This window comes from Gavialis gangeticus, unplaced genomic scaffold, assembly GCF_001723915.1.
Source record: "Gavialis gangeticus isolate Ggan-Ray unplaced genomic scaffold, GavGan_comp1, whole genome shotgun sequence".
In the NCBI taxonomy this organism is placed as follows: Eukaryota; Metazoa; Chordata; order Crocodylia; family Gavialidae; genus Gavialis; species Gavialis gangeticus.
Window position 1 is genome coordinate 34,048,336 of NW_017729022.1, and position 19,915 is coordinate 34,068,250.

Sequence of the window (19,915 nt, forward strand, 5' to 3'; positions counted from 1 at the left end):
GAAAAGAAAATATTATAGATGAGGAATCAGGGCCAGGTGAACTCTAGAATTTCTGGTAAGGGACAACAGAGGAGAGGATATGTACAGCCCAGTCCATAAATTTAGTAACATAAGGATTTACTTTAAACTCCAAACATCTAATTTCTTCAGTACAGAAGATGACACATCTGGGATAGTGCCTACTGGATCCTATGCAGACTTTGCAACTCCAAGTTTTCAGTGTGACTTTCAAATACTGGTGTGCTCTTTATTTAAAAAAAATGATGCATAGCTGAGGCATTAAGTCAAATATACATAAGATGGGACTGAAGCAAATTAAGTACACACAATGGCTTGCTAGTGCTTTATGCTGGGTGTTCTAAACTTGCAGTAAATCCTTTCTTGACGCATCACCTTGACCTGGGTTGTAATAAAGGGGCCATGCTCTTACATGAATGAGCTCTTCCTGAACAACTTGCTCAGTGCATTTTTTTTCAGTTTTGGTTTTTCATTTGGTATCCAACTATGTTATGATCACTCAATCTACTAATATTCAAGTGCCTTTTCTTTCTTTTTTTTCAGAGAATGTTCTCTCTCAACTTTCAGACTAGTTTATCAAACCAGGGATGCTCTTTTTTTCCCAGTCAAAATTTGAGGGCTGTTTTGCATTTTTTTCCCTTGGAAATGTGTAAAGCATACACTTTATCCCTATCAAAAGGTTTTATTGCAGTATCTGATTATTGGTTTTTAAATTTTTGGTCAGAAAAGAGATGACACGTAATTTTTTTAAATTCTTTTTCTTTTCGTTTGAATTTTGCATCCACACCAACTCAGAATTCAAAGCAAACCTGACATTTATAACACCAAGTAACTGAAACCACAAAAAGCACCCTCTCCAGTGTTCATACCCTCACCACCCCCCTCCTCTTGGTCCTTCCCTCTGCCATACCCCTACCCAGACCTCATGAAAATAAAGTTCAAGAGGTATCTGGGAAACTAAGCTTCTGAGGTATGCAGCAACCCTTTTCTCTTCTCCCCGTGTGTACTTGTACTAGGATTTGGCCTTGTGCCTCTCCTCTTCGGGAATCCCATGATTCACCCACTGACCAGGTCTTAGTGCTACATCACATGTGTCATGTTTACTTAGTAGGCCCGTAAGTGGATCCAAATTTTTGAAAAGGGGGTGTGGGAGCGCTGCTGCAGGTTTGGCTGCTGCCCTGCTCCTATCCTCCCCTCCCTTTGACCTGGGAGGAAAGCTCATGCTATGGGAGCAGCAGGCAAGAACTTGCTGTTTAAAGTGCCCAAATCTGGTAAGAATTCCCCTTTGCACGCTTGGTACCCACTCCCTTCTCCTCTCTGTTTAATAGCACCTCTTCACATCTTCTCACAGCTCTAGCTTCGAGTGGGGAAGGGACTGTGGGTAGTGGCTGCAGGTTTCCCTTTCTTGCGTCCAGAGGTACATGTAGAGACAGACGGGGGGGAAACGGGAGGAGAGGTGCTGCTGAGCACAGAGGGAGTAGGGTGTGTGGGGGGGGTGGAACCTTACCTGATTCAGGGGCTTAAAGTCCCTGGCTACTGCTTCCATGAGGTGGTCCAGAGTTGGGAATGGGAATATGGGGTTGCAGGGAACCCAAGCCACTGAGCTATGCTGTGGAATTGGGGGTGCAATCGTGTCAGCCCCCCAGGTCTGTATATGACTAGGCCTGACTGGATTGGTATGAATAATCCCTTGACTGCGTGAGCCGGGTGAAATGGTAAACTAAGTTTTCTTTAACGACAGTACTGTTTAATGTTAGATACAAAACATAACCTTGGGAGAGGAAGGGAAGGTATTTTAACAGTATGAAAGGTTTGTGCACACAGTATCTCACGTCTAAACCAGACTTGGCCTATACTGTCTCCTGTCTCTCAAACTTGAGTCTGGATTCATCTTAGCTTAAAACCTCTCTCTCCTGTTTTAGGAAAGATATACTTTTGACTCCAGCTTGCTTTTTTGGTTTCTTCTGTCTCCTGGATGTGGTTACATGAGTAAGGACAGCTCTGTAAGGGAGTTAGGCATTTCATGATGAACAATTCTTTTGTGTCAGGTGTTGTGGCCAAGCTATTATCAGAGCTGTTATCAGGAGTCAGCATCATTCTTTCTGTATACTTGCATTGTCCTTCACTCCCCTCCTGCCTGCAGATTAAACATCTTGTGTAATACAATAATTTAGTGAAAATATTAATACATTTTTACAGGTAGCCCCTTTCAGTTCCTTCAAACTATTATAAACATACAGTATAATATGAATGATCATCATCAGTAGTAATCCTAGCCATATCCTTTCCATGTTCTCCGATCTTTTACCCTCCCATTCTGTAACCCAGTTAGATTGACTGTAAACTCCTTTATCTTTTTTTGTCTGTAAAGAAAAATGGGCTTCTGTTGTATCTGCAATATCATAATGTCAGGCCACAGCCCCATACCTAGGTTCTTGGCCTGGCCAGCAAAGCTGTTCACCTTAGCCTGCCACCCTATATCTGGTTACCTTGACTAGTCCAGGCTTTAGTAAGACTTAGCCCTCTGCCCAATCCCTTGCACTGAAGTAGCTGGTTAAGGTCACCTGACCTTCTACTTTCTCCATATACTTCCTGTCCTGAATCATGGGTGTATCTAGGCAACAGGGCTCAATTTCATCCCAGACTGCTTTGCTCTATCACGTGCTTTCTGTTGCCACTGTCTCATGGATGCTTGAACCAGCTTTCTCTCTAACTCTGCTTTTTCCTTGATTGCCCAGCTTCTTGACCAGGCTTGCTTTCTGATATTTTTGTTGTCTGCCTGATCTTCTGGCTTCCCAACTTAGCTTGTTCCTAGACACTGCTCTTGGACTGACCTCCTGGCTTCCTTACCTGGCTTGTCTTTGGATTCTGCTTGCTCCTCCTGACCTTGGTCAGCACCTTGATCCCAGAGTGGCCCCAGCCCTGGCTACCCAAGATCCAGCATGAAGCACAAGTAGTGGTAACAAGGATAGAGGTAAAACAGTTGTGTATACACAACTGAGTTTCATTCCATTAGAATGGTTTCTAAACCACTGTCAACTTTGTTTATGTAAAGAAACAAATTGTTCAGAGCAGCATAGCCATTTCTGAGAGACAAGGTACAGTAAAAACTTTGGGACAAGCATAAAGTCTGTCGGAAAACATTGAAATGACAGGTGAAAATTAGGTAGGGAATTGAGCTAGCTACACTAGTTGGAATTTGGCCAGGCAATTCCACTTTGCAATATTTTGCAAGATCAGAGGCAGGGGTGATGCATATGGGTTGCATGTGGGTGCATGTGCTCCCCCTGAGTGTGATGGTGCACCTCCTACAAAAAGCTGACTGTGTCAGTGGCACCTGTGGGCAGTCACTGCTAGTCAGCCTGCCACTCACACCTCAGATGATGTTTGTGGGCAGTCCATGATCACCGCTGCATGCTGCTGGTGCTGCCTGTGGGTGGTTGCTGATCCCTGGTTGGCATTTGCACTCTCCTCCCCCTGCCACCCGTGGCATCTGCAGGAGCTCTGTGCTTACTGCCACCACACTCCTGCCACCGCCGTGCCCCCACAGCTGCTAGGGGCACGCATCATTCATGACCAGAGGATAATACTTCTGCTCTTGCAAAAGATGCTATGAGATGCTTAAGAAGTAGCCATTTTGCACATCAGTCAAAGACTGCATCCCAAGCAACACTGTGCTTGCAAAGTTGATAACCAAAGTTCATTTAAAGCAGGGATGTCCAACCTTTTTGAATGTGGGGCAGGATCACAAACATTTTATCACCCAGTGGGCCGACGAGCCATATTCAAAGACCTCACAGGAAGTGGTATCATATGAGGAAGTGATGTCATGTGACCTTTGACACCAATGAAGTTGCAGGAGTTGACATGGTACTGGTTGACATGGCACGCATGTCTGGGTTGACATGGTGCTGCAGGAGCTGCAGCTGGCTACAACTGAGTTGACCTGGTGCTAGAGAAGCCACGGGGCCAGGCTGGGATTGACCTGGGGCCCACCCAACCTGCCGGTGTCATGCCTGGGTTCACATGGTGCTGCAGCATCTGCCTGGGCAGAACCGGGTTGGCACCAGCCGGGAAAAGCAGCATGCAGCTGACACTAGCTTCCCATGTGCTGCTGGGGATGGGAGGAGGCCGGCCAGGTCTGCACCGGCCAGCAGAAGTGGCTGTGGAGCTGTGTGCCGCTTGGGATTGACTGGTGCAGGCTCATCCCCGTCCCAAGCGGCACATGGCTCCACCACTGCTTCTGCTGGCCAGTGCAGACCCGGCCAGGCTCCTCTTGTCCCCAACAGCACATGAGAAGTAGCCCCCTCAGGGCCTCGTGCACAGGCAGCTGGGCCCGGAGAGCCACAGCGCCCAGGGGGAGACTGGTTGGGGGAGCAGGCACTGCCTTGCTGTGGAGCAGGGCAGGGCAGGGCAGCGGGGCTGGCTTGAAGTGGGCAGGTGAGGAGGCAGGCATGGGCTAACAGTGCCAGCGGCCGCTGCTTGGCCTCCCGTGCAGGGCCGCTCTGGCAGCACCGGGCACGGGCTGGGGCTTGTGTCAGAGCAGGGAGGCAGGGGCAGGAGCACGGGTGCTTGCATCCTCCCCGCCAGTGACTGGTATCCTCCGGTAGACCGCCTCTGGGCTGGGCTCCTCCTGCCTCCCGCCCAGCCTGGCTCTAGCAACCGCATACCATGTAGGCCCAGCCTGGCCCTGAGGCGCCTCTAGCTCCATGTGGGAACTTAACCGGTGCCTCTGTCCACCACGCATGTGGGCAGGGCGCGGGCCATGCTGCAGCTCCCCCAGCTGCATGCTGGGGGCAAGGGGCAGAGCCAGAGGAGAAATTGCAGGCACTGTCCCTAGCTCATCCAGTCAGGCACAGCTGGGGCAGCACCCTGCTGCACAGCCCTCAGGGCAGTGGCGGTGGGACCTGGCTCATGTGATGAGCCCGGTCCTGTGTGGGTAAGCTGCTCCCCTCCCCTTGTTGCCAGCTGGGGCCCACGGGCTGGCCCTGCCTGCCTCGCCTCGCCTCGCCGCTGCTGCTGTGAAGTGCGGAGCAGGCGCCAGGACTCCTCGCCTGTCCCAAGTGAGGGACCTTGGGCCAGATAAAATGGCTTGGCGGGCCGCATGTTGGACAAGCCTGATTTAAAGGCTTGTGCTCTATCATGTGCTTTAGCAAAATTATTGTGCATACAATAGATCTGTCTTGCTGTCTATAAGATATGTGTAGGAAAAGTGGTAATAAAGAGCTGGAATTAAACACATGGTCGATATTGACTCTCTAAAGAATATACCTGAGATTGTATTTCCTCATTCCTTTTTTCTCTCTGCTGCTCAGTGGCCAAAGAACTGAATGATGGAAGAGATAAAGGACATTCCTGTCTGGCACTGTTTGCAGGAGTGAAATAAAATTTCATATAACAGAGGCTGTAGGTGCTGCACGTAGCCTCTCAATTCATATGACAAAGTTGCTATCAGGACTGAAATGAAGTGGAAAAAATACCAAGTACATTCATTTGATTCCAGTGATAAGATGATAGCCAGAACCTAAGCCAATGTTATTCTGTGGAAACAAGAATTGCAGTTACTTCTGCAGTTAGAGTAATGGCTTGTGAGACTAGGGGAATCAACTGAGAGCCTCCAAGTACAGTATTGCTAGGGGACATTATGCTGTACCAAATAAAAAATATGTAACTTGTACCTTGTACAGAACTGTCTACTCAGCCTGATAAAATGAAGGCGATCAGCATCCTGATCTGCAGAATATTAGTGTAGAAGCATAAAATTAGATTCCCCTAGTTAGCTTGCTGTTTAATTTGTTGCTTTTTGTAAGTTTGTGAATGTTCCTTGCTATTGCAAATTAAGGTACTAATTGGCATTGGCTAAAGTAAGAAATAGTGCAGTTATGTCTGCAAATTCTAATATAATAAAAGCATTAATCTGTCTGTAACGCTTTTGCCCAACTGCTCATATGCTGGCAAGGTCTCCTTCTGCAGTCTCTGGTGCAGGGGTTTCCCTTGCTCCACCTCTACACCTCAGAAATAAATAATTAGAAATAAATCAATTGGGAATTGCAATTTAGCAGCAGCGGGGTGAGCTGAGGAAAAGTGGGGACCCCTCTGTGGGTGCCGCCACCTCCTCCACCCTCCCTATGGCAGCTCCCTCGGCCACTTTTTCCACCCCTGGAAAAACAATGAATTGCTCTTTGCATTTGATTAGAGGTGGGGCCAGCTCACGAAAAGTGGGAGAGAGGGCAGTGATTGGCTGCCCATCCTGGTTGCAGGGCCCAAGTTTGCAAGGCTGGGGGGAAGTTTGGGGGCGGGGAACATGCCCCTGCCCGGCTGCCCGAGCAGTGGGACTACCCCTGCCTCCCTGCCTGAGGGTGAGGGGATGAATCACGGTGGTGGTAACCCCCTGCCTGGCCTGGCCCTGGAACAGCTGCCAGGGAGGGAAAGGGAGCTGGACAAGGGTCAGGCGGATGTGGAGCGGCAGAGAGGGGGGTGGAGCAGGGCCTGCTGCTCCCGTGGGGCCGCCCCTTCCCCACACCCAGGGTCATTGCCTGGAGCCGGGGAGTGGAGCCAGCCTCAGCTGCACTGCCAGGCTGGAGGGGATAGAGCTTCCAGCACCCCTGTGCCTGCCCTGCATCATTCTCATGAAGAGCCCTGGCAGCCCGGTGGCAGTCCAGAGGCAGTGCCAGGGAGCTGAGGGGGGCCCGAAGCCCCTGATGTATGAACCACTGAACTAGAGGATGTTGAATATAACAGGGTAGAGTATTCCTTGTATCAGGATGCACTTGACATCCAGGAGCTGTTCACCTTTACCTAGACTGATAGAATACTTCTGCAGGCTGACTCAGATCCACGTAATCTTTGTAGCAATGCACCTATGATCATGGGAAGACTGGAAAAGGACTCGCCATCTGCTGCAGAGACTGTCTTGAGGTGAAGGAGACCCTTGACATGGCACCCTAGAATAAGGGATCAAAAAAACTTTGTGATACCAAGAAAAATAAACAACAAACAGTACCTGCTTGTTACTTTTCTTGCAGGTGCCAAACTCATAAAGCAACTTTCTAGTGTCAAACACAGTTACCTTACCTACTACCAAGTGCCTGGAAAACCTTGGGTCAAGAAGAAAAGTCCAAAAGAGGGATTTGTGGAATTTGTAGAGGACTATGCAAAGTGTGGGAAGCCTGCTTTAAAATGAAGAAAAGTCCTGAGGCAAGCAAAGGAGGAAAGAGGGAGGCAAATGTGGGTAGATCCGGAATTGTGAAAAGTGGGGTGCAAATGGTGAGATGCATTGTCACATGCAAAACAACACACTTTTTGTCCAGTTAAACAAACATAAACCAGAAGTTTTACTAATACATTAGGGGTCTATGCCTGTGTTTATTCTATAGGTATAACTTCGTTGGAATGAGTTGAAAACAATCTACAGGGCTGTGAAATAGGAGCTTTGTTAGCAGGAGAAGCTAATAGACAGCAGAATTGCAAAACGGAGGATAGCTTGATTGGTGGAACATCAAAGCTATTAAAATGGAGAGAGGGTCATTAATACTTGTGGCATGAAGAGCTTAGAAGGGACCAGGTGGATTGCAATGAGCCGTGAAGTCAAAGGACTCCCTCAGCACAGTCTGACTAGAAATCTTGCTGCCACTGCCAGGCAGTTGGTTTTAAATTTTGCGTGGACCAGGAATCAAAGTTGGATGCAAGTGCACCAGCGCACCCAAACCTGAATCTGCCCTGGAGGCAAAGAGACTTAATTTCTCTCTGCCCAAGGGGAAGCCACTTAGGGCTGGCAGAGATTCCTTTTTTGCAGCTGTGGAGTCCAGTATAAGAACAGTGGAGCTGAGGCTTGCGAGAATAAGGAGTTATCCCAGGACAAACTTCAGTCTGCTCCTTGGGACAAGCAGTGAAAATGAAGGAGAAATGTGGGGCTCTAGGGGTGCCCTGTGGATGGGTTGTGGCAATTACCATGGCCTCAAAGCTCCTGAGCTGCCCCTACTCTCTCTAGCTGTAAGCCTTCTCTGAGCTTCTACAATAAATCCCTCTAAAGCTTTCTCCACCCCATCTTGTATAGCTCAATGTTTTTAAAATTTTGATTCTTTTTTTTGTCACCCACAATTTGTGATGTGATTGTACTTAGATGGAAGCTTTATCTTCTGCTGTCCAAATGCCCAGTCAATGGCGCTGCTGCAGGCAGAGGCAGGTGGCAGGGGAGGAGACGGGGCAGAGGAACATGGCTGCTTAAGCAGGTGGCCCTATCCCCAGCTGTCTCCAGTGCTGTGGGCATCTCTTTGGCCCTATCATAGGGGGCATGGAATAATGCTCCCATATCTGCCTGAGGAACCTGGTTTGGTCCAGCTCTTGAATGGGTGTTGGATGTGGGACAGGAGTTGGCTGGGTTAGGGCAGGGGTAGAGTGCTGCTGTGCACACATGTGCATGGTGCCCCATGACCATGGTGCCCTGGGTGGTTGCCTACTTTGCCCATCCTTAAGGCCAGCTCTGGTGCCACCAGTCTCCTGTGGCCAAATTTCTGGACCTGTGGGGAGCCCTGTGGGCTGGATGACATGGTGTCATGGATTGGATCTTTCCTGTAGGCTGGGGACTGACCACTCCTGTATTAGATCAAGAATGCATGCACAACAGACCTGCCCTACAGTCGGAGTCCACCAAGGCTCATGTGCCTAGGCATTCTTGTGTATAATTTACTAACAGCTATAGATGTCAACGTTTGAAATGTATGATGGTACACAAAGCACGTCCTGTGGATGCCCAATGCCATTTTTCAGGGACCCTCCCACTTCACAGTTTAGTGATGTGCATGATAGTACTTAAAAATTCAGGCAAGGCAGAGAAGAGCTGCATCCTATAGCTTCTTGTCATATGTAAGTAGGGTGGCCACTGATGATTCCCCAGATTACAGGGCATCCCCTCGGGGAGGGGGGAGGGGAGCAAAGGCCCCCTTGACCAATCAGTAGAAGGGGGAAGGCCACCACTAAAAGGCCATCTCCCTCCCTCCCTCCTTGGCTGGCTCAGAACCCTGCTTCTCCTGGCTGTGGACACAGCCTATAGAATTGCCAGGACAAATGATGCCTCTGTGCAAAATATAATAGTAAATATTAAATTGGGTGCCATCATAAAACAGGACTTGCCAGTCAAGTGTGTTAATTACAGTTTTTCATGTTGAAAAGATTGAAGACCTTTGAATAAAGCCTTGAATGGAATATGTAAGAACTGCTGTATTGTGCTTTGCATGTTAAAAATGAGGCCAGACTAAACAGAAGTATCTGTATTCTGTCCAGCTTTGGCATGAAAACACTATACAGTTTAATTGAACAGTTCAATAGCCTAATCTTCTGCAATTTTTCTAGTGAGGGTGTTGGTGTAATGTATGTGTCTGACCAACAAATAAACTGTATTTCTAACCAATTGGTTTTCACTTATTGGAGCTGTAAATTATTTGATGTATACAAGAAGCTTAAAACTCCAGATGTCGATCGCTTGCACATCATTTTGTGTGCGTAGTCTCATCTTTTGTAGTTTATGGACTGAATGCTACTGAAGGTTATACAGTATTACTGAAATTTCTTTGCCTTCTGATATAAAGGGATCTCTTTAGTTCGTAGTTTCTAGTAATGGATGCTCAGTAAGTGACAGGAATAATATTGAATACTTTAAAAATTTTCTATATACTTTTCTAACAAAAGGCTTGTTCTAAAGCCAAATGAAGTCAAATACCTTATTTATTGAATGCACTTGGCTTTGGATCATTATTCAAATCTGCAATATCAAATTGAATAATTCATTTTCTTAGATGATGTGTGTCAGGCCAGAGCTGTATTTGGCAAAATAAGGCTGCTTATGTGATCAATGGTTAGAAATTTAGATTATACAGTAGCCTTAATTATACAATACAACATACTACTATTTCACAAACAATTGCCAATAGATATGTACATTTTTACCAAATGACCCTGAAAAAATGAGTTGTCAGTTGGTGCTGTTTTGTTCACAGTAACATTACAAAGTACAAACTGCTTCAAATTCTAGTGGTTCTGGGGAAAACAACTTCATGTCTCACTGGAGGCTCCTCAGGATTTGCACGACGACTTGGACTACCCTGTTTTGGTATCTTTATCTAGTGCTCTAATAGGCTCTTGATATATGAGTGCCAGTTTATTCCACGTACTTTAGGACATTTTGACTTACGGCAACTTACAAATAGAAATAACCTTGCAGAATATATATACCTGTTGTATTGTATTAATGAGGTTGAGTGCAAGAGAGTGTTATGCTTCTTCCAGTAGAGGAAATATTATTTCTCAAATTTTCAATGGAAACTTTGGGGGCAGGGGAAACCTGTATGAAAATCTCCAGTATCACTTAGTATCAATCTGTTAAATTCACTATGTCCTGCCTGTAAATACTGGGTTAAAAATGAAAATCAGAAAGAGGAATAAACATGCAGGAAAATGCCATGACTCCAGTAAGAATAGGTGGCAGTGTGAATTCCTCTGTCTATTCCAGAATGGGCAAATGGCAGCCTCCTGTCAAATAGAAATGACTTTCCATTGCATATACAGAACCATAATTCAAATCCTGAATGCTTAATATTCAGTTCTGAAACTCACAGTTATATAATTGGCTCAAAAAGACCTGGTTTTCAGAGGTATTGAGAAAATAAGGTTGCCAGGGAAATTAATGGCAGTGTGAAACCACTTAGTTAGGTTCTTAGATATGAATTTTGGAGTCTAACTCCAAGCACTCAAGGCTTGTGACTTCTGGCCTAAGTATGAATAATGAATTGTTGTTGAATATCCCTGTGCCATGGACCTGATTCATAGTCCATTAAATCAGTGGAAGTCTTTGCAGTGATTTAAGTGGGTTTTGGTCCAGGTTCTATATGAAAGAATAACCTTTTTGACAATCATCTTATTGGAAATAAATTGCATATTCTACCTCACACTGTTTCATACCTTCTACCTACATATATTTTTCATTTCACTTTGAAATAGTTGTAAGTCATACTGTGAATGTTATTCATTTAAAATGAAGTTGCATTCAAATTAATTTTTATGTGAGCTTCATCCTATCAATTAATTCAGTGCAAATGCTATTGACTTTTAATTGCACTAAAGGCATCGGTATTCTCTTTTTTTTTTATTGTTGAGCCAGGTTGATTAGATATCTGAGCATTTTCAGTTTTTGTTATTAATGGAACTGCAACTTTTTGGCAAGCAGATTTCACTTGTATTGATTATTTTTTCCAACTGCAAAAGTACACAAATATGTGTATATATGTTCTGTATTGACTTGGGATTTAGTAACTTGACTGAGCTTTCTCTGTCTCACTTAGAGGTGGCATATGGGCTGTCACATGTGATGGGCATGTGGCCCATAGCATGCAAGTGTTATAGGCTAGTAAGATTAGAGGATGGGAGAGTGTCCTAGGTGACCTTCATACTGAATAGTTTTTGTTTTCCTCTTGTTCTTTGCCTAGAAGTTGCACATGTGCTTAATATGAATGCTTCTGTATACTGCAGTGATAGAGAAGCTGGTAGTGCTAACTATCTCAGGGTGCTAAATCTACAGTGAAGTTCATCTACAAAGCAGTGGTAGCAATGCTTTTCAGAAATAAAAACACTACAGAAGAGATAATTAACTACCAAGGGTGACAGTAAATTGCAAATTAACCTTAATACTTGTCTTTTTCTCAACAGGTTCACAGACAGGATGTAACTTTATTTAAAATGGAAGCTTCTGAAGAAAGATACAGATAGCGGTTGGAGCCAAAGTAGTGGATGAATATTTCTCCTTTGAAGTGTCAGCTTTTAAAAACACTATGCTGATTCGGAAAGTCCCTGGAGTGAATTGCAAAGTTTATTTTCTCTGCACAATCAATAGTTTTTTATTCGTTCCTCTGAGTCAATGAAGTTGAAAGAAGGTATGTGATGGGAAAAGCAGCATGCCAGTGTGTTTGTAGCCCCAGCATTTTGGATTAGTTTGCTGTCCTGCAGAACCGATTCCATTTTGAAGGGCAAGGAGTGAATGTGATGGATTTATCTTCAGAAATGAGTAGACATGGAAGGAATCCAGTAAGTCACAAGCTTGAAGATCAGAAAAAGGTAAGATTACTTTGGATGATAATTACGTTATCTTTGAACTGCTCATGTGCTGTTAAGGTGATTTTAGTAAGCTGGTAACTAATATGCCTTACAAGTTCATTACTTTGGCATCTTACTTATAGAGTATTACTGTAAAGCATACTGTTAAGAAACCAAATTTCATTATTGCCTTGTAATTCTGCTTCCAAAGCTGCCTAAATTTTGTCTAGCAAATCGGTTGGCAGAACTTTTACTTTGCTGTCCATGCTGACTTCATGCCAAAAACCTGCTGATCTGGAATATGTTTAACTTTGTCTTGACCTTGTTTGAGCTCATCATCCCATATAGTCAGCATGCAAATATGCACCTTCTATCACATCCCAGCAGCGATTCTGAGCAATTCTCTTACCAGATAATTTGCATCATCATCATTAACTTAATAGTCTCTGAACTATTTGATGTGGCTTAATCAAATAAAGTGATCCCTACATAGTATAGAGTTCTCTTTTGCTTAATACAAGTTTTCCACCCTGACAGCTTAGTCCTAGGAGGATCATTAGGTTGCTCTTGGAGGCACGCCTACTAAATCCAACTATGTCACCGCCTCAGCATAAAATCTGAATGCGTTTGAGAGTTCATTGCACGAGCTTGAGTTTAATGTTTTTCAGGCTTCTTTCATTATGTCATACTATGCTGCTACATTCTTGAGTTTTTCTTGAAAAATCATTTAAATGTTCAAAACTGCATTATGGTTTTTTGGCAAGGAACCAGGACGTGTCCACCAAACTCACTTTCAGATGTGACCTAGGAGAAGGTATAAATCAGAAGACTAACTAGTGCAGGGCTGTCCAACTGGTGGCCTGCTGGCCTCATGCAGCCCACAAGGGGTTAAACTGTAACCTTCAGATTCCTACTAAATCATTGTTCCCATTATTGCTTTAGCTGAGACAGCAGCCAGGGGTTTCAAGCTTTCCTTCCTCCTCCAGCTGCTGCTGTTTGCCCCTGTCCTAGGGGACATGTCAGTGCTATGTGGCACAAGGAGCAGAGGGTGAGCTAGGGCCATGTGGGTGCATAGTGCTGAGGGGCTCCTATACATGTGCAGGGAGGCTGCCCCCATTGGAGGAGACTCAATCAAGTCTCCTAGAGCGTGATAATTACTGTGCTCCAGCAGACTCCAGCGTAATGTGTATCAGTGTCCCCACACTGAAAAATGTTGGTGGGGCACTTTGAACTAAAGCTCGTTTGCGAGCAATGCCTGCTAGCTTTCATGGGTTCCTGGACTTGTGCATCTGTTCAGCAAAAAACCTTAATTTCTGTTATGCAAGAACAAAGGAGGAAACATTACAGAGAGAAACTTGAATAAAAGTATTTAGTGTTTTTTGGTTTGCTGAACTGTGTGGAGGAATGCAACCATCCTCCCAAAACAGCATAATATAAAAAGGGAGAATCTCTTCTGTCCTTCTGCACCTCCCCAAGGATGAAGAAAATTGTGAAATGCTTGGGCTCTGTGTTTTTGGTATCAAAGAACTTGCTCCCTATTCTGAGTTGTTTGACCAAGATGCAACATTTCATTCTTCCATAGATATTTATTCACCTAAGTAGTTCATAATGGGCTCCTGCTGTACCATGTACTTTTCTGACTGCGTGACCTGCCCATTGGTTCAGTGGTGTGGCCTCAAAATATAGCTGACTCCAGATGTGCCTGTATGTGCATGTCACACCTGACTTCCAAGTTGCTTTTAAGATTCCAGTGCATGGCTGGCATGTTTATGTACTGATATGTTTATCTTTACTGTTGTCAATGAGAGTTACTAAAACTGTGCAATTTCAATAGATGTTGAAGCCATGGGTTATTTAATTCATTTTGACCTCACGTTGAAAAATCCACATCAGTAGATTTTACAGACAGCCTTAAATACAGTTGTGGCAAATCCAGTCAGAATCAAACACTTGGCTTTAGTCCTTGCTGTGTTTGTGTACGTTGAACTAAGCAGTAAGTCACAGCTGACACTCTAAAACTGCAGAAAATTTCTGGAAATATACCAGGATAACACGTGTGATAAAAGTATGTCAAGCTATTGCTATTGAGGAAATTTAATCAGCCTGTGAGTTCTTTTTTTGTGCAATGGAAAACACTCAAAGGTATGATTTGACATAATTGACTTTGAGCTTGAAATTTCTTCCAAATCATAATTCCTATCAATTTAAAACACAAAAGAAAAGATGAGTGTTATTTAGTATTAATCAAAACAGTTACATGTGTGGCTTTCCAAGTCTCTATTTTGGAAGAGGTACACTTGAGTTGGATATTTTGTAGACCAATCCCTTCCTTTTCTAGAATGAAATATTGCTGTTTGGTTTATGGGGAAGATCCAGGCCCGTAGGCAGATTGACAGCACAGAATTCCTAGGAAGATGAAGATGGTTTCAAAGATGGCCTTTTGTACTAGAGAGCAAATTCTTTCCTGGAACGAGCTTGTGGATACTTTGTCCAATGCTAGAAGAATTAATTGTTGACTGCAAAGCACTCTTCCCTGTAGTTTCTAAAATTGCTATGTCTTGTATGCTATGTGATTCTGAGGAATTAATAAATTCCCAACAGTGAAATGCATATTGATTGCTAATAGGAATCTTTAATCGTTCAGCAATGAAATATTACTACCTGTTTTGTTAACAAATTAGACCAGTACCATTTTAAGAGGGTTTTGACGTCAGTTAACTGAGATTTTTGCAAAGCCTGGTTTTGTAATGTGTAAGCATTGTGAAGTGCATACATACTGCCTCTCGTTTGGAGCACACGTGGAAATAGATGCGACTAAGTGATTGGCCTGCTTTTATAGCAGACAACTGTCTGGGTGTCTTACTTACAGGTGTTACATGGTTGCCTTACTAGATTTAGACACCTAACTTATGTTTCCATAAATAAATGGAAAGCCCAGTGTTCGGTAAAGATTGAGCTGTAGCATCACTGTTCATTCTGCCACCTATGGAAGCATTGTATTTCTGATGGCCAGTTTTTGGGTGGGATTCTAAAGAGGTAACTGTAAAACCTCCTACAAAGTGGTAACTGTAAAACATCATTTTTGTAGTTTGGGCATGTAACATTTTATGGAATTTTACATAATTTGTATTGTATATTAGTTTTCATTAAAACTTAACAGTTATCACATGGTGCAATGTATTGTACAACTATGTATGCAACTAACATTTGGCAAGGTGTGGGGAGAGAATTGAAAGTGTCCTGTCCATATTAGGTTTTTGAATAGCTTTCATTATTTTACTTGAGTACTGTGTGTTTGTTATACTCCAGCAGTGTACAGATTTGTTTCCCATTGTATGCAATATGAATTTTAATAGTATGCATACTTGTCCTGTGACTGAACAGCTGTACAGCTCTTGAGTGATTAGGCAATCCCACAACAATGTGCTAATTCTGATTCTTTATTTCAGTATTCCACTACACCTGCTGAACTGGCAAGTACCACAGACTGGTTATGATACTCACGCATTTGCCCCTCCTCCCATGTACTCACTCAGCCCTGCTGTATTCTTGCAGAGATTTCTAGGATCAGGGTCTGAGCAGGAGTTTTTCGGTAGTTACTGCTTTTGTCCATGAGGAAGACAGTGCTGCTGGGTGCCAGTATTCAGAGCAGGGAGACTGTCTCTAGAGCTCTCACTGCTCCTTTTTATTGTCATTGTGGAGGATGAAAGAAAGAAATAGCTTAATTTCAGGAGAAGTGGAACAGGAGTAAGGAGACCAATTTATAGGTTATAAAAACACAAGGAATCATTTTGATACTCTAGTCTGCCCTCCTGTATAACACATAAGACTTCCCTGCAGCAACCCTTATTTCAGTAGGGGCCAGTCTTTTTGGAATGCATGCCACAAATTAGCTCCAGACCCCCCCATGAATGCCACTTTGATCCCCTTCCCCTGCCTATCTGCTGCTCTTGTCTGCTCTGTATCCCAGTCTGCTGTTCTGCTTCCTATCCTGCCTGCTGCTGTGCTGCCTGTCCTATCCTGGACCTACTGCATCCCACACACAGGCTGCCTATGGCACTTGTGGCTGACCATCCCTTCCTTATTTGATCTGGTGGCGGAGGGGGCAGAGGCATCAGAAGAAGAGAGTTAGAGGCTAGGGACAGACATTCAAAAAGCCTGAGCCTGAATTGATTCAATCTTTGCAGGTTAGTCTAACTGTACAGATATCCCAGAAATGCAGGCAGATGCCTGCAGTGGCTCAGGCTAGAGGCGAGGGGATGCTAGAGCATCCCTCCCTTTCCTTCTGTAGTGCTGAGCTGAAGGTGGGGGGTGTGGTCAGGCCCCAGCAGGATGCTCTGATTAGTGAGGGGTTCCACCCCATCCTTGATAAAACATTTATAAACTGTTATCAGCATTTATCACCCTATCAGAAAGCAGCAGCCTTTCTCATTAGTTCAAGCTCCTCTTAAACAACTTGTTCTAAAGAAGGAACGAAGGGACATTAGCAGCTGACCTGTTGATTAGCTCCAAAAATCATAAGCAGACATAGTTCTCTCTCCCACAGCATGGACTATAGCCAGCATGTGGTATGCTAGTTAAAGCTAAGCTGCCTCTGTGCAAGGCAGAGAGGATGGGAGGATGGATCCCTGCTTAGCAGGGAGTGGGGAGGGGCAGGGAGAAGGGGGAAGCCTGCAGAAGGCCGAGGGGAGGGAGCAGGGGGAAGCCAGGCAGATTCCTGCAGTCTCTGCCAGAGCTGCAGCCAGGGAGCAGAGGGGAGGGGCATCTCTGCTGTGGAGCAGAGTCCCACCCAGCCCAGAGAGTATGCCGGGAAGCTGGGGGAGTCTGGTTTAAGTTAAACCAGGAATGGGTCTGGGACAGACATTGCATAAATGGATTTGACCCAAATCAGTTAAGTCTGATAAACCTGGTTGAATGTAGTATCTCAAACCTGTTTCAGCCATTTTCAAACTGGTTTATATGCACTGAATGTCTGTTCTGTTACAGGTTTAAACCAGTTTCTGATCACTTAAACCAGTTTGTGTAATGTCTGTCCCTAGCCAGAGGGGCTGTTCCGGGCAGCCATCCCTGGCTGCCTCCAGATTTTCTGTCCGTTCCACTGCCTTCAAGAAATGCCCCTGAAATGTCTTACCTCAGATGGTCTGTGATTTCCACTAGCTTCTCCAACATCAGTTATTTCCCCTGTACCAATGCAAAGTACAGGGGCATGCTGTTGCTTGTTCACATATCCTTCCCTCAGCTCCAGGGCACCTGGAAGGAGAAATCATTTCCCACTTCTGACTGGTCAGAAATGCCACACATGCAGCTACGTACCTACAAAGCTTTCAGATTTTCCCTCTTCATCTATTTGTTGCTTCCACAGCATACAGTAATTGCCTCACTTTTTATTTAATCATAGTGCTTAAAAACATTGATATCTTACTACCTAAGGGCATTAAATTTACATCTGGTTTACTAAAATGTGGTTTGCTTCTTTGTGCTTCTAATGCAGGGAGAACAGCACAGGGAGTGCTAAGGTACCAGCTTGAATAACTGGCTCCTATAATGCTGTTTGCCAGATTGATTGTTGTTTAACATACACAAAGACTGTTTCAACTATCTTTTATTATTTACTATGGCTCTTTCCTTTCCCTTGTCTACTGAAAATCTGTAATCTGCTTTTCGTATGCATGGTTTACAGTCAACAGGCACACACTCTCATACATATATTATATTTAACTTGCTTGTAAAAGCACCTCAGTATCCATCAATTTACAGTTTTTTTTCTTTCTTTTTTTTCCTTTTTTTTTTTTTTTGCAAGAAGCCTTGTTGAAAGCATTCCTTTGATAGACTACCCAGGTTACTTGGTATCTTCAAAAACACCTGAGGCAGACAAAGGAATGCTTTTGAATGATTGCTGCAGCTGGGGTCTTGTTGAAGTCAGGAGACTGTATGCATAAGGTGCGTGTGAGCATGTGCATGTGTGGGTATTCGGTAATACTCTGGCAAATAATATGAGTTGCAGTACTTTCAAGCATCACTTAAGTACTTGACCCTGTGTAAAGCTGTAAAAATGCTTTCAGAAGGATGGAAAGTATATAAAATGCATCCAAGTAACAGCACTGCTTCATCAAACAACAGAGATGTGGCACATCTGCTTTTTTGTCAAGTTAATGATTAACTGCTTTCTGTTATCTTTGTGATTAACTGCTTTCTGTTGTTTCATAATACTTAAAGATGCATGAGAGAGACAGAGTGAGAGAGACAGAGAAAGCTGAGTGAGAAAAAGGGTTCCCCCCCTCTGGTATCTACATTGAGAAAAAAATTGACACATTTTCTTCCTCTATTCATGCCTGTATGTAGGGAGAATATATTATTATTGAGGTCTTGCCCTAGGTTATAGATTTTTTGTCTGTATTTAAATTGTTTCATTTTAGCGGAGCACTACAACCATTTCTTTTGCTATATTTACTGGGAAGTGATGTCATTACTTCATTGGTAGGGACCTACCGAATTCATGGCAGAAGTAGAGTGCACGACTGCTCCTTTAACTTTTCGTGTTCCCATGTATGCGCCTCGTCCCTTGCCCTCCCCACCCCACTGCTGATTAGCAGAGGACCCTGCCACTCCTAATCAGCAGAGAAGCTAAAACTGCGATTTTAAACAGTGTTGTTTTTGCCTCCCCACCAGTCAGCAGCAAATCACGGCTGTCCAGAGCCTCTCAGCCAATCAGTGCTGAGAGGCAAAAATGGTACCATATTTAAAAGCACACTTTTTGCCTCCCTGCTGATTGTGAGTGAGCCACAAGTGGGGCCCCTCTACCAATCGCAGCTATGCAAGGCCTTAAATGCCTATATACCAACGCTCGTAGGAAGGGGGACAAACAGGAGGAACTCGCCCTCAGAACAGCCAGTTCAAACCCAGACATAATACGGCTTACAGAAACATGGTGGGATTCATCCCACGACTAGGCAGTTAGCATTAGAGGCTATAGGCTTTACAGGCAGGATAGAGAAGGAAGGAAAGGTGGGGGTGTGGTGCTCTATGTCAAGGAGCAATACACATCCTCTGCCAGCAGAATGGGGTCAGAGGAGGGGCAAGCTGAAGTGCTCTGGGTCAAGATACAAGGACGCCGTGGGGAGAGGGATCTAATGGTGAGGGTCTACTACAGACCCTGCCAGCCAAGCGGAGGAGCTGGACTGGGAATTTTCGGGCCAGCTTGCAGAGGCACTTAAGGCAAGGGATATAATTGTCATGGGTGATTTAAATTGCCTGGACATCTGCTGGGAGAGGAACAGTCAGCCAGGTCAGACTGTTCCAGGAGGTTCCTGGCCGAGGATACAGGACCTCTGCTTAATTCAGGAGGTGCACAGTCCCACCAGAGGAAATGCCTTGTTGGACCTGGTCCTGGCCACAGACGACGACCTGGTAAGGGGCCTCCAGGTTCTTGACCACTTGGGTGATAGTGATCATTGCTTCCTGGAATTCACCATCCAGTACAGGGTGCCTGCAGCTAGGCAGTAGCCCTAGACTTCAAGAGGGCCAACTTCGACAAGTTGAGATTAGTGGGAGAGGCACGGGGGTTCTCGAGAGCAGGGGAACTCAGTGCCCAAGATGAGTGGTCATTCCTTAAGGAGACGATACTCAGGGCTCAAGGGGTGACCATTCTAGCAAGAAGCAATGGGGGGGCAAGAGTGCCTGAAAGCCCCCCTGGCTCACCAGGGGCATCCAGGAATGCCTGATTGCCAAAAAGGCAGAGTACACCCTGTGGAAGGGAGGTGCTATCATCAGAAGCGTATACCTCCTCTGCTCAGGCCTGTAGGGGGGCTGTCAG

General features: G+C 44.8%; 1 protein-coding gene across 1 annotated transcript in view; it reads left to right on the forward strand.

Annotated features, from left to right (window-relative positions):
- NAV3 (neuron navigator 3) overlaps positions 1–19,915 on the forward strand; it is a 1,048,024-nt gene that overhangs the window by 159,893 nt on the left and 868,216 nt on the right. The window contains exon 2 of the mRNA XM_019514774.1: positions 11,719–12,123. Within this exon, the coding sequence (XP_019370319.1) occupies positions 12,052–12,123 (72 nt within the window). The 5' untranslated portion in view covers positions 11,719–12,051. The remainder of the gene's footprint in view (positions 1–11,718; positions 12,124–19,915) is intronic.